The sequence below is a fragment of the Conger conger genome, chromosome 2 (genome assembly GCF_963514075.1).
Source record: "Conger conger chromosome 2, fConCon1.1, whole genome shotgun sequence".
NCBI classification, from domain to species: Eukaryota; Metazoa; Chordata; class Actinopteri; order Anguilliformes; family Congridae; genus Conger; species Conger conger.
In genome coordinates, this window is record NC_083761.1 from 51280087 (window position 1) to 51295472 (window position 15386).

At 41.1% G+C, this 15386-nt stretch overlaps 1 protein-coding gene across 2 annotated transcripts in view; it reads right to left on the minus strand.

Moving 5' to 3' along the window:
- Nucleotides 1-12302, minus strand: part of LOC133121777 (liprin-alpha-3-like) — a 32403-nt gene extending 20101 nt beyond the window's left edge. For both annotated transcript variants that reach the window (XM_061231233.1, XM_061231232.1), the window contains exons 1-2: nucleotides 11973-12302; nucleotides 640-741 (exon numbers count right to left, since the gene is read on the minus strand). In XM_061231233.1, the coding sequence (XP_061087217.1) occupies nucleotides 640-741; nucleotides 11973-12302 (432 nt within the window). The remainder of the gene's footprint in view (nucleotides 1-639; nucleotides 742-11972) is intronic.
- Between the last annotated feature and the right edge of the window lie 3084 nt (nucleotides 12303-15386).

Consider the following 15386-nt stretch of genomic DNA (forward strand, 5'->3'; position numbering starts at 1 on the left):
ACAAGAAATGGAGGGAAAATAATGTAAATTAAAGAGAGATAACTACACAGGAGTAGCTAGAGTAAGGACAGGAGCAGAAGGGACACTGGTACCTCACAGAGGTGAGATAAGTCACCATGCTGAGCTTTAGGAGGGTAAATGAAAGTACTGTCTTAACATGAGACCATCTCAACCAATGGAAAGAAGATGACTAACTCAAACCAAATATTGTATCAGCTTGCATGAGCCTAAAGTGTGATTTAATCAATGTGACAAATTGCTTTTGCTGTTCTTGAGTTTTTTTCATTTTCTGCTTTTAAAACACTTCTAGTCAAATCATGTCTTCTGGTAATCTACACTGTTGTTCTGTTTCAAAAATCACTTAGAGAAAAGGAGTGGAGAGGCTGTCGTTTGGTTTTTTGGTTTACAGTGGGAGAGTTGGGTTCTCATCAGGGAGATTTTTTTTCTCTCCCCACTAGGGAGTTGTTTGCCTCATATTTGGAGGCTTAGGGCTGGTATTTCCCCTTTTTTCTAACCTTCTTTTACTCCGTTAAGTATCTTTGGGACAGTCTTCTGTGAAAAGTGATATGCAAATAACAAAATTGAATTGAGTTGAGAGTTGTACTGTAGCTCAGACAGGTATGAGGGGCTGTGACTGACCCGTGTGTTGTTCCTCTCTGCCTTCAGCTCAGCGATCTCCTCTTCCCTCTCCAGGAGCTGCTCCCTGCACACATTCAGCTCTTTGGTCAGCACTGCAAACTCCTGAGAAACACAGAGGAAACCGTCACACAACTCACAGAGTAAGAATAGACACGCACACAAGCAAGAGAAAAACAACACAATAAAAGTCCCAATAAAAGTCCACATATATAGTGGACATTTGTCATTTAATAAATAAGCACATAAATATCGCTTTGTAGTGACCCTTCCAGACTGAGGATCTGTCATCATTTGGTTTGGTGTGCTTTAGCATTGCTGTTACATCACACTGTTACACAATGGCACTGGAACATAACATAAACTCATATAGCACTGCATGAAAGCACAAAGATATTTCCACTCACCAAAGCGGTTACTTGCAATACATTTGCACGCACACAAACACAAGCTCTCTTATAACTGCACTAAGGAATTGACAACACCTAACTAATCAGAAATACCTGTGAAGCCATTTTTCCTAAATGTTATGGCACCCTGAAATTGGGGGACTATTTATTCAAAGTGCTGTAATTTTCACATGGGGAAACCATAAAAAAACCTGAAAATCTCTATTTTAACCACATGAAAAATTGCACAGTACAGGGCCTAATGGAAAAAATATGTCTTTGTCCCTGTATATATATATTCAGGACTGTGCAAAAGTCTTAGACACCTGTATAACATTCTGTACAGATAAGATTCTTTCAAAAATAATTCAGTGAAAGGTCCTAAATAAACGTACTATACATTTTACATTACATTTTTGTAATTTGGCAGAATAGTGAACAACTGAATCAAATCAATATTTTTTGTGACCACCCGCATTAAAACTTCATCACTTCTCTGAGATAGCCAACACTGTCCTGCAGTTCTATAAAACAATCAGCAGGGAGGTTGTTCCAAGCATGTTGGAGAAGTTCTTCTGCAGACATTGGTTGGCTCCTTGCTTCTGATCTCAGGCAGCCTTGATCAAGTTTTTATGTAAAAAGTAGTCAATCGCTTACAGTAATATGTTACTTTTTAAAATTAAATACAAAAATGTCTCTGTAAAATTAAATCTTTTGGAAAATGAATATTTGGAAATCTCAAATGTGTTCTTTTATACTAACACACACAAAAAAATTAACATATATACATAATAAAGTCTAGGATGCCTAAGACTTGCACATTCAGTGAGCACTTTATTAGGTGTCTATTAGACTTATTTTTTGTTTTCAGAGATACTCTCCTGCATACCACTGTTGTAATGTGTGATTATTTGCGTTACTGTCACCTTTGTGTCCGCCTGTCAGTCTGACCATTCTCCTCTGACGACTCTCATTAACAAGGCGTTTCTGTCTGCAGAACTGCTGCTCACTGGATTTGCCTATCTGCCACCAGCAATCATTCCACGGTCAAAGTCACTTGGATCACATTTTCCCATTTTGATGGTTGATGTGACCATTACCTGAAATCCTGACCCGTATCTCCATGATTTTATGCATTGCACTGCTACCACACGATTGGCTGATTCGGTAATTGCATGAACAAGTAGGTGTTCCTAATAAATTGCTCAGTGAGTGTGTATACAGGCCCTCCCTGACCTCTGTTCAGTGTCTGCTCAGAATTTTGGGCCAGCTGCCGTTAGGCCGTGTGATTGGAGACAGGCATTTGCACAGTGACATGTTTCTCAGCCTCAGAACCTCGGTGAGGCCTCCACCTGCTGGAAGACTGTGGTTCAGCACCCATGGAAGGTCCCTACAGGGAGCACTTGGGAAAATTCCACCTGCACCTGTCTCCGACTGTAGTCAGGACTGATGGCGTGGAGCACAGAGGTGTGCATGGAAGCACAGGGGAGAAGCTCAAACAGTAAGTGTGGTGAGCGGGAGAAGCTGAGCCAAAGCTGACAAAAGTTGCTGAAGGTTTTGCCAGTAATCACAAATTATTCTGCTCTTGTATTTTACAAGACGCTAAGCTGCTTTGGCCCTGGGGAAAGATAGCAGGCCACTGAAACAGACTAAAATGAAATCCAATGGTGAGAAGCTACATTTCCCCTCTAGAAAAGTCTTGGCTCTGTACTCCAGCACATTGGATTTGAAATGAAACAATGAATATGAGGTTAATGTGCAGACTGACACCTTTTCATCCATATCAAAAGTGGTCCATCCATTTCATACATAGCTCATACATTTCATATCCAATGTGTTGGGAGTACAGAGCTTGGGGAGTGAAGGCTCCCAACCAATGCTCTGGTTTTTGTGAAAAGGAGACAGACCTTTTGGAAGAAGCAAGGGTTCAACCAAAACGTGATCCGTGAGGCATCAGGGTTCCAATGCGTGCCTCTTGGCTTAGCTGACAGGGCATGAATGGGCTAAAGCATCCTGACCGAGCGGGATGGATGCCTCCCCTAAGGAGAACCACAGGGGGCAATGTGTAGCAAACAAATCCACATTGGCATTGCTGAATCTGAGCCAGATCTGTTCCTGTTCCACCACCACTGGATGGAGTCTCCATTCCCCAGGGGAAGGCTTTTGGCAGGAAATAAAGTCTGCCATTGAGCATGCCATGTAAGTGGATGACTCTGACACTCAAGAGATGAAGGACCCAGGTGTGCAGCTGCTGAGCCACCTGCAAAGCTGCTCCTGACCTGGTTCCCCCTTGGGTGACCTGATAAACAGCAGAGGTTCTGTCTGTCCACACAAGAACATCCTTGCCCTCCAGGACTGGGAAGAAGTGTTGTAGCGTCATTACACTGCCCTGAGTTCCAACACATTTATGTGTAGGCGGCCTGTAGCGTAGTGGTTAAGGTACATGACTGAGACCCGCAAGGTCGGTGGTTCGATCCCCGGTGTAGCCACAACAAGATCCCTTGAGCAAGGCCCTTAACCCTGCATTGCTCCAGGGGAGGACTGTCTCCTGCTTAGTCTCCTCTGGCTGCCCTGTGTTGCCAGTCTGCAGCCCACCCCGAAATATGCTCTTCACCTCCGCAATTCCCTGTCTACACTGACCCCTACGTTCTTGTGCCACATGAGGTCCAAATGTAGACCATTCAGCTACATCTGTGTGGGGCGCAAGGCTGGTATTACTGCCGATGCCGCAGTCTGCATGCCGAGCAGTCAGAGGAAGAGACCGGAGCTCAACACCTTGTGCCTCTGAAGACTCATGACCTCGATGGAATATGGAAATATGCATCCTTAAGGTCTAGGGATGTGAACCCCCTGAGCGCAGCATATGAAATTGCAGGAATTTCAGAAACATCAACAACCCCTCAGATCAACAATTGAAAAAGCATGTTGAGTAGAACTCACTGCACTGTGCGTGAGGCTCTAGTCCCTCTATGGTATCCTACCTCCTGGGCAAGAGCCAGAGAATTTATGGAACTGTAGACCACAGACATTCTGATCCCATTGCAACGGGGAGGCCAGAGTCAGAATAGTAGATGGTATCCCTGGCACAGTGTAGCTACTACCCAGGGGGTTGTGGTCTGGGATGCCCAGCAACTCAAGTGATGCTGGGAGAATCCTCCAACCACTCACTGTATATATACACTCAGTGAGCACTTTATTAGGTATTTCAAGATTCATGTTTCTTTATTTGTCACATACACAGAGATACAATGTAAAACATGCAGTGAAATGGAGGAGATGCGCAGTCACTGTATGAAAAATAGTAAATTTAATGAAATCAAATAAAATAAATAAAATTTCTAGTGCAATACCAGTCTATGTACATGCAAACAAATATATATACAAATCTTATTTTTTGTACTTCTGCGCAAACTCTAGAGACGGTTGTGTATGAAAATCCATGGAGATCAGAAGATTCTGAGATATTCAAACCACCCTGTCTTGGCACCAACAACCATTCCACGGTCAAAGTCACTTAGATCATATTTCTTCCCCATTCTGACATTTGTTCTGAACAACAGCTGAACCTAATAAATTGCTCACTGAGTGTATATGTGCATTGACCACTTTAATAGGTAGACCTGTCCACCAGCTTGTTAATATAAGTATTTAGTCAATCATTTGGCAGCAAGTCAATGCATCAAAGCATGCAGACATGGTTAAGAGGTTCAATTATTGTTCAGACCAAGCATCAGAAGGGGGAAGAAATGTGATCTTTATCTCAAACGGGACTAGTTTCTCCAGGGGAGGTTAGATCATTTTGTGCATCACAGACATATCCAGTGATATTAATCCTGTCCGAATCGATCATGTCTTTGTTTTTTATGAACCACCTCAGTGAAAATTACGTCTTTTCGTTGAACTCAGAGGTACTCTGATAAATGTAATCCTGTTCGAATTGAAACCTTGAATTAAAACCTGTGTTGCATACATTTATATTTGTACATATGTTTTGACCGCTTTCTGGTACCATAGGATGTTTTTTTCAAAATTATCCTAAATTAATCCTGTCTGAATAGGCCTTAGGTGACTTTGACTGTGGAATGTTGGTGCCAAACAGAATGGTTTGAGTATCTCAGAAACTTCTGATCTCTGGGATCTTCATGCGCGACAATCTCTTGCGCTCACAGAGAATGGTGCAAAAAAACATCCAGTGAGCATCAGTTCTGTGGGAGAAAATTATGAAGTTATTGAGAGAGGTCAGAGGAGAATGGCCAGACTGGTTCAAATTCACAGGAAGGTGACAGTAACTCAAATGGCACCTACATCATTCCAAAGTCAATAATTCTTGCAAAAGTAAATGGACAAATTAACATCATCTTAAATTCTTAATAAACAAAATCTTGTATTAAGTACTTGCCACATCCTGCCCTGCCCTGCCCTTTTTTCACTCATCTCAGAGGTAATTTAAATTCAGGTAATTGCAATGTTATTCTGCTTTAGCCCCTTTCTTACATGCAACAGTACATTTTAAATAACAACAACCAAAATAGTTAAAGGTCCCATATTGTTATACAAGACATTTGTGTGTTTTAAGTATCCTAAACAATCTCTATCAAGTTTTAAATATCCATTCTCCTGCGCCTTTCAAGAGAATCACCAAGAACAAGCTGTTTTAGTGACTGTGTCTTTAAGGTTCACTGATGTCAATGAACCTCTGTTCTGATTGGCTGGCTAGCTCCAATGAACTGAAAGCGGTCTGTGCCAAGCTCTTGGATTTGTTCCATCTCCAAGGTGAGCTGTGCTGGAGCAAATGAGCGTATCATTGTGATGTCATAACTTCTTAAATCCAAACGGCTCATTTAAATGACATCTTCATACGGATTGGGTGGATATATTTGGGGACTGTGCATGTTGATACTTTATTGTAAAGGTGTTTTTATAAAGCCACCTTCACAATCCACATAGCCAATGAAATGTTATGTTCCACAACATGGGACCTTTAAGGGCATTTTTTTTTGGGAGGGGGTTTGGTTTTCAGAGGAAGGGAGCAACAAAGAACGTGAACATCAACAGCAACCTTAAGGATTATAGTAGGAGTAAAATGTATCCAAGATAATGAAAACATAGTTTAACATATTGTTTCAAGTTAATATTCATTCACAAGGACAAAGTAACATTATTATAAATTATAAATATAATAATATTGTGACCAACCACAAAACCTTTTAAACTACCCGATTTGATTCGACTCAGTTATTTTTTTAATTAAAGACAACCATTGTTTTGCAAACTAGAATATTAAACTGAAAATACCTGTTGTAGAACTGGTTATGGTTTGAAAAATGATTTCTTACTGGTGACCGCAAATTTGCTCTGAACGCTTTAAAAACACAAATGCAGGAAATACCAATCAATAGCATATCGAGGGATCCAAACTAGATCCAAAGTAGACAAAACTGTTTCTCAGCCATCTGCAAGAGCCATCTGGCCCACTCCACTGACCATCACGCTCTCTACATAAACACAACGCCTTTAGCCAAGCTAGTATATTTAGCTTTGGTGAACTCACTCTTGACACAGATCACATAGCAACACAGATCACAGGCTTCTATAGTTCACTTTCATGTGCAGGTATGCTGCACTGTCACGCAGCCTTCAGAAATCAGGCACAAGCGTGGCCCCTCCTGCCGCTAGGTCCCCCTGGCTGACAGTAGCTTTGCGCGCCCTCGGTTCATCCACCAGCCCCCTCATTAACAGAGGTCACCGGGCCTGCTGTACAGCGCACCTGGCTCCAGTCGTTCTGCCCGCCGTGCCAACTACAAGCAGACAACATGCTCGTGCTAAGTTGCTTGTTTTACAGCATGCTTATGCTTACATTCCGCAACACATGGGCCCACATATGGAAGCAGGATTCAGAATAATAAGTAAAACGCATTTGGCAGAATTATTTTATTCTCAAAATCCACAATCTGACAATTTGCAATTAAAAAAAGATTTTTTTTCCACAAAGATATGGCCAGCTGGGACTTTCTGTAGAAATAATAGGCCGAAATATCTCAGTCATCGAATATCATCACAAGAGAATATACAACCTATGCCATTGTTATTGGCAAACAAATAATATTAGACTGAGAGCTGACTGTACACATGGAGCAGTACAGTATGATGCAATATATTTACATATGAAGACAAACCATGTCAGGCTGTAAAGCAAAACATTACCCATCGCCTGGTGGTTTCCTTGCGATCAAAAACACAAGCGTTTTCAAGCAATAATCAGAAATTACATTTTAAAGTGAACCTTTCAATCCTCTGTTTGCTTTAAAATATACAGTATGTATAAATTGTGACAGCAATTTGTCATTGTGAGACTGCTGATTTTTGTGAGTCATTAGAACAAAGCTGTCAGTTATAAAGGCTGTCCAAAAGCCCCATGATGAACATGGGCCACGCACACATTACATTCTCACTCTCTCCATGGTAGTGCAGAATGGGGAGCTGTCCAGCAATAAGTGGTGCTGAAAGCACTTTCTCTTACTTTTCCCCACACTTACACCTTTTCAGATACATATTTACATTGCCATTGTCAAGTCAGCAATTGGGGTGTTGTAACCCCGAGCTAAGTAACGTAAATATACAAGGTGCGCGGTCAGCGAATGAGCTTGCGCGCCTGACAGCTTATGTTTGAGCTGCTGATCCAGTCATTCAGTGGGTCCAGAGATGGAGACACAGTGACACAGATGGAGAGGAAGAGTAGGGGAGAGAGAAGGGTGTGCAGATGGTGACACAGTGGGCCCATTGGCGCAAGGCCTTCTGGGATTGTATCTTGCTGGGACTGAGCTAAAGTTCCTATTGGCTGTCCCACAGCTCACTTCAGCTCCCTTCCCCTTTGACTCTATTGCTTTCGCACTCTTGGTAGTTCAGTGCATTGAGTGGCTGCGGTTTACCCATGAACTGGGAGCGAGTGGTGTATTAGCCACTTCCCTAATTCACAATGTAGTAGACCCGTGTTAAAACACATAATTATTTTGGATTTACATACTTTTACTGATACTGATCTTGCCTGCTGCAATTGAGCCAACCAAGAGGACCAGAAGGTGGGGTTTGCATTTTTAGCTGTATTTCATAGGTTCCAATACACCAGATAAGCTCAGAAAGCACAGAGCATGCAGTCCCATCATTTATTTATGTGCCTCTGTACTCCAGAATTTCAGATTTGTAATAATGTGCACTTGTCATGTGATTTTTTTATCTGATTTTAATCGAGGTAATTTTGATCAATTTTGGTACCATGTAGAAACTACAGCAGTGTTTTTACATTTCAGGGCACCAAGATGTTTGGGACACAGCAATGTTATGTAAATGAAAGTACAATGTAGTATTTTGTTGCATCATAACCTTTGCATGCAATAACCGCTTGAAGTCTGTGATTCATGTACATTACCAAAAAATGACAAAACGCCTTGTGTTTTTATAGTTTAGCACTGAATATCTCAATTTGAATGTCAAGGACCAACCCACAACTACATTATATTTGCACACAAACATGATGTCATGTACATAATCTGGTAAAGATATCGACAGACAGCACCCAGATGTCCTCAAGTGTACCCAAATCTCTCCAAATACAAAACATCTGCGTATCTTTTTGTCCAGACACTTGAATGATCAGAAAAGCTTAGTTTTCTATTAACAGATTTTTTTCAAAATGTAAAGAAAATTAACCCTATTATTCATCCTAAATTCTTTCTAACCAAGCTGCATTACATTTACAATGGAACTGTTTTTAAAAATTTGGTTAACCAGAGCCCCAGTAGCCCTGTTAGCCAGTACAATTAACGTTACAGATTTACCTATAGGAAGTTGCATGTTTAAGCACATCTACATATTCATTCTGCTATGTGAACACAGCCATATTTCTAAACTGTCTGTCGCCTGAATATGACACAGTATAAATTGTTGGAAAGGGTAGGAAACCCTGTATAAGAAGCGTATTAGTTTGGTACTGAAATGACTTAGCAATGCATTTACAACAAGAAGCAGTTCAATAGCATAAGGTCCCGACAAAAGTAGTTTTCTCAAAAATGGCTGAACAGAAATAAATTAAATAATAAATTTATGAAATAAACTTAGCTAGAAAACAGTCGTACCTTCATAACCAGGTAGGATGTCCGGTTCTATCAATATTTCTTTATCAAATAATATGCAAAACAAACGTAAATTTCAACCAAACTGGAAATATGTCTGCCGGAGGTGCAATATAAGTGAGCTAAGAAGATTAGAAAGTTAGAATATGCCTTTTATTGCCTGAGATTGTGGTGAGCTCAGGGTTGTAAACCATGATAGTGGCAAGGGGGAGGATTTATTGCCCTGCTTTGCAAATAAGAGGCTGATAAGCATCTAAAATGCTGTTCTCACTAGTGGAGAGTCTTTTTAGCAATCTGTTTTTTTGTATTCTATAAATATGAACACAACAATAATTTGAGACGTTCACTCAACCACAAGGGGGTGAAGTGGATAGGGTTAAACGCACCTGAGCAATTACAAACAACTGTGAAGCCATGTGTTCCAAACGTTATGGTGCCCTGAAATGGGCGACTATGTATAAAGAGTGCATTTCTATATGGTGAAACCAAAATCTATAAAAATACCCTAAAATCTGCGAATGTGCACTTTAACCACATGTTAATTGTGTGATTCCAAATTTTTCATTCTGTCAAATCAGAAGCAAATCAAGACATAATGCATCTTTGTCCCAAGCATTATTACACATTATGGAGGGCACTGTATTTCAATCCAAAACAATTATGTATTTGACCCAGGTCTTCAATGTAGGTGCAATTGTGCTGTAGGGTCCAGACAATCTCTTCCTCTCTCTGCCTTGCTTGCTTTCACTCTTTATCTCTGTGTTAACTTGCTGCACCTAAGAATAGATTCTCTTGAGTCCAAATTAGCATGCAACAATATGTAAATTGAGCATAGATTTGTTGGTGTCAGTACATGTTATGTATTACCATCTCTCTCACTCCTATATTCCCATACTTCTAATGCTTTGAGGGAATGACTCTACAGCAGTAGAAGAAGACTACCACTAACCCCTGTTACGTCAGTCTTTTCATGAATGAAAGTGTCCTCTTTATCAGTCAATCAATGTGAAGTGTTTACAGCCCATTCACTCTGTTAATGTTGTGGTTATGGTCCTTTAATACATTGTCACTAATCTTGTACAAAATATACCCTCATTCTCCCATTCTTTCTCTCAACTGTTTCTGCCTCTCTTTCTCTCTCTCAAAATGTCTCAATAAATAAACAAGTTAATATTAAAGTTGATCCTTCTCTCTGGGGTTTAGGCCCATAATTTCATAAATTAATTATATAACTAATGCACAACTAACAATTTGTAATCAATTTAAAAAGTGGCCTAAGAACCTTGTCTCCTCCTATCTTTCTGTCTTTCTCTCTCCTTGTCATGTTTGATGGTATGCATGATGTTTTCTTCTCGCAACCAATTCCATACATTCATTTCTCACAGAACTCGCATGTACAATTATGCTAATATCCCAGAGGAATCTGATTACACCTAGGGTGATGAAATGGCATTTCTTCTGCAGCTAAACTGACAAAAGGCTAGAACCAATGTCCTTGAATGGCAATGCCAATTCGCGCAGTACCATAAAACTAAGTACGCATTTAATATCATGGCATCATCATTCCCTCATGCCGGATACCCAATAAAATGAGATCTATGAAGACGATTTGTAAAGGAAAGGTACTGCCAGGGTACTTCCAAGATAACTTTCTTTCAGAGCATCCATTACAATGTAAAGGTGGGATTCTTCCTGTGATCCTTGACCCAACAAGTAGACAATGGCAAAACACTCACACTCACCATCTTTCTGGTGATCCCATGCCTGCTCATATGTACGACTTTTATGACCACAGAAAATGTAAGAATCCAAACAAACGCATACACCTCATTACAGGCAAGTCTAGGGGCTGGCATTGATAATGCTGGAAACTCAAAAAGTCCTCTAAGTGGATGCTGTAAAATGAAAGTTGGAACATTGCCACTCCTACGCCTCTCCTTGTCCTTCCTGCTTCTTTTACTTCCTTGAACCTCTCAATAATTCAGTCCTCCCTCCAGCTCCACAGCCTTCCAGGGATACCTCTATTCCACCATCAATCATCACTCAAAGGACTGCACAGTAATCAAAACCATTCAAGAGACCATCCCAACAGCAGCTTCAGTGGGATATGCAGCCTGTAGCCTAATGGCCAACGTACATGACTGGGAAACTGAAAGTTGGTGGTTCAAGCCCCGGTATAGCCATGATCAGATCGTTTGAGAGTTTTTCTCTTGTAAGGGAGTCGTTTACCTCATATGCTATTGGGGGCTTAGGGCTGATGTGTTTAATTCACTCCATAATGTGTCTTTGTGACAATCTTCTGTGAAAAGCGCTATACAAAATAAACTGAATTGAATTGAATCAGATCCGTGCAGCTGTTGGGCGCTTGACAAAATCTTTGTCCCCTGCTTAGTCTCATCAACTGTAAGTCGCTTTGGATAAAAGCGTCAGTTAAATAATATTCTGGCTTTAACCAGACAATATCGGGATATTTTTCCAATCATTCAGAAACTTTTTAGGATTATAACAGGTTAACATTTTCCAGAGTCAACATATCAAAGCAAGCATATTCTGTCTAAGCAATGACATTCACACAGAATGAGAACCAGTCTCATACCTGACGCAGCCTGTAGCCTAGTGGCTAAGGTACATAACAGGGACCCGGAAGGTTGGTGGTCTATGCCCTGGTGTAGCCACAATAAGATCTGCACAGCTGTTGGGCCCTTGAGCAAGGCCTATATCTCCACATTGCTCCAGGGGGGATTGTCCCCTGCTTAGTCTAATCAAAGTCGCTTTGGATAAAGGCTTCAGCTAAATAACAAACGTATTTTATTATTACCTGTGGCAGGGCGATGGAGAGCTGTCTCTGCAGCGAGTCCTTCTCGTGTCCTAGCTCCCTCAGGCGTAGCTGCGCCGTGCCGAGGCTGTCCTGAGTCTCCCTCAGGCTCTCCAGCAGCCTCTCCCTCTCCGTCAGCATGTTGACCATCAGCGACTCCAGGTTCCCAGTGCTGCCCCCCTCGTCGCCCCTCTGTCCCCCGTACCCGCCTCCCATGGCCCCCATCCCGCCTCCGCTGCCGCCCCCAACTCCGCCCCCCGCTGGAGAGGAGGGCCCCCCGCCGCTCCCTCCCCTCCCGTCCTCGGAGATGGTGGGCATGACCTCGCACATCATCGTGAGACCGGAGGACGCGCACTCCAGCCAGCGGGAAGAAGCGTTCCGTCAGGGAACCTGGCCGCCCGGATTAGCGTGTCACGCAGTGTGCCGGAGTGAGAGTGCGTGGGTGTCTACGTGTCTCACTGCTTCACTGTTTAAAGATAGTGGGCGTCAGCAATGGCTATGTTTGGCGTATTTTGTAGAAGAGTGATTGACTGATCTTTGCTTCAATGTCAATGAACAGGTTTAGTTTGTATAAAGACCCTTACAAATGGCCTGGCGGTGTGTGATTTTGCAGGCAGCACTATATTTGTGCCGCAGAATTCTTTTACGATTTATGTCTTTTCTCACTTTACTGAAAATAATTTCAGTGTATCTGTATAAATTAACTTATAGACAGATGCATGGGTGTTGAATGTTCTCTTCCTATGTGCTAAATTATCTGCTAAAATCAGCTTTTAAAATCCTCTATGGTTTTTTATCACACATGTCTGTATGAACCTGTAGGGCTAAGGGTCATTCTTAAGCTGTCGGTAGCAGTAGTAAGAGGAATGTTATGCAAACGCTAAAGAGAATGTGTCTAACTTCATGCAACAGTAGGTGACATGCTGTGGCTGAGGAGCATGTCGGGTTTAGCTTTGTTGAAAAGGAAAAGCTATCGTCCTAAGCGTCCACAAGGATGGGTTTCAGGATGACTGGGTGTGTCTAAGGGTTTAAAAGGGGAGGGGCAGAAGGGGAGGTTGGAATAGAGGAGGTCCTGCTACCCCAGGATTGGACTTCACAGCACTTAGACAGGGAGCTGAAACAGAAAATAAAGAGATATATTAATATAGTGTTTATTCATCACATTCTGTCTTGACACATCACGTGACACACTGACACTATGAAGAGCGAAGAGGGGTTTGGAAAGTGATGAAGGGCAGAGGTGCGGGTACTACAGGACTGAACATGACAGAAAAGGAGCTTTGTTTATCTCACTAAAAAGTTTTCATCTTATGACACAAGGAGAAAAGTAAAAGAATAAGAGAACAAAAATGAAATTATACAACACTCATTGTTTTTATTGTTGTAGCTCAGTTTTTAAGCAGTATGAATAAGATTGTAGTTTCTTTTTATTTCAATTCAATTATTTTTATTATCTTTAGCAATATTATTAGAATTGGTGAAAAGTTAAATTATAAGGGAAATGACTAACCATGGTGAATTCATAAGGTTTTGAATTATTACATTCACAATGACATTATGAAAATGAATTGCACAGATAACTTGGCTTAGGAGATTATTATTATTATTATTATTATTATTATTATTATTATTATTATTAAACAAATCTTGTGATTAATTCAACACCTTTGGACCCTGTGGGTGACTAGGCCACTGCACGATGGTGCGACTAGCTTCTGAGTGACAGGGAGTGCAACAAAAGGAAGAATTTCTGATTGCAATAGATTCACTCTGACATAATATCACCGATAACAAAGCCGTTTAGAGTTTAAAAATCTGCATACATGGTAAGTATACTTACAGCCCATTGAAAGATTAATACAGTGATGTTTGGGTGGGGGGCATTTAGCGACGTAGGCTGTAGCCTACCAGGAAAGGAAGCGCGGAATGTAACTACATGCGAGGGAAATGAAGTAGCCGATAAGGCCGACAATAAATAGATGTATCCAAATACCAATCACATAATAACAAAACAATAACAATGATTTCCAAATGCAATATTCAGTTGTTCATTTCAGACGCCCTACAGGCTATCACTAAGTAGCCTAAGCGAGGGAAGGTCTTCAATGTGCTAGCGAGAATAGGCTACATGTCCTTTTCATACCACGAAATGGACCGATAGAATCAATACTCACTGGTCGGACACTCAGCAGCTAGGCAGACAATATGCATGTATATAGGCCAGAAATTGTGTATGTTTTCATTTCAGTTACAGAAAGGAAATTTGACTACATACAATATGTCGCCGGGTAAGATAACCAAACCTCAATTTCAGAATCTATAAAATAAATATTACCAGTCGAACGAACACGCGCGCGCGCGCGCGCACACACGCAAAACACGCACGCACACACACCTATGTTGAATTATATTTAATCTAATTCTGCATTTTCAAAGATATCGTTATGTGACATTACATAACTCTGGTGGATGTTAACACCTATTTGGGTGACGCTGCCATATCAAGACCCCCCTCCCATATTGTGTAGTTGGTATGTATGTTTGTGCTGTTTTCGGAAGCTCCGATCTACAGTCCAATACCAATGTAGCCTAGTAGCTAATAACAACGATCCTAATTACACATAATTACACGAATAATAATAATAATAATAATAATAATAATGTGATGATAATCACATCTATACGAAAATATACGTTGTATAGGTTTATGCTCATATATGGGACTGAACCCGGTGTTCTATGTAAAGACACAATTCGAACACACAGGAGCACGAAATAGGCTGCATGCACGATATATTAGCCTATCAATAAAATTATATGATAAAGACGTGTAAAATGATTTTCTAAGTGATTCATGATCATCGATTCATGTGCATGTGTTTGGGTACATATGAGCTATTTAAGAAATATACAACACGGAAGAAGGTCTTACGTATATGAATCCGTAGCATGCGAGAAACTGTCTAAGAAACTAACAACAGCCTATATTTCACAAAGAATATGAGACAAACTATGCATATGGTTGACCTCTCTACAGTACGTTTAAGCGATTTATCTCAAACTCAACCTATATGCAAACACATGTAAAATGAATTGTGGTGTGGTGCCCAAGCTAACGCACCTGTCAACGCATGAAGTATCTCGACATTCCAAGCTTTGCATCGTTCATTCTTTTTCCCTCCCTTCTCTCTATTCCCCTCCCTGCTCCGCTACACAATCGAATACACATACAGATTTATTTACGCGCACACATTTTACACCGTCAGACAAAACACGCACACACGGTTATTTCATGATACACAGTCACAGGCAATGGGGATGAAATGGGCTGTGGGTTTGTCGCTTACCATGATCATCGTCGCAAGCAGATGGTTGGCATTATATTCCCTTCGGCTCCATCACAGTCTCTCTCTCTCT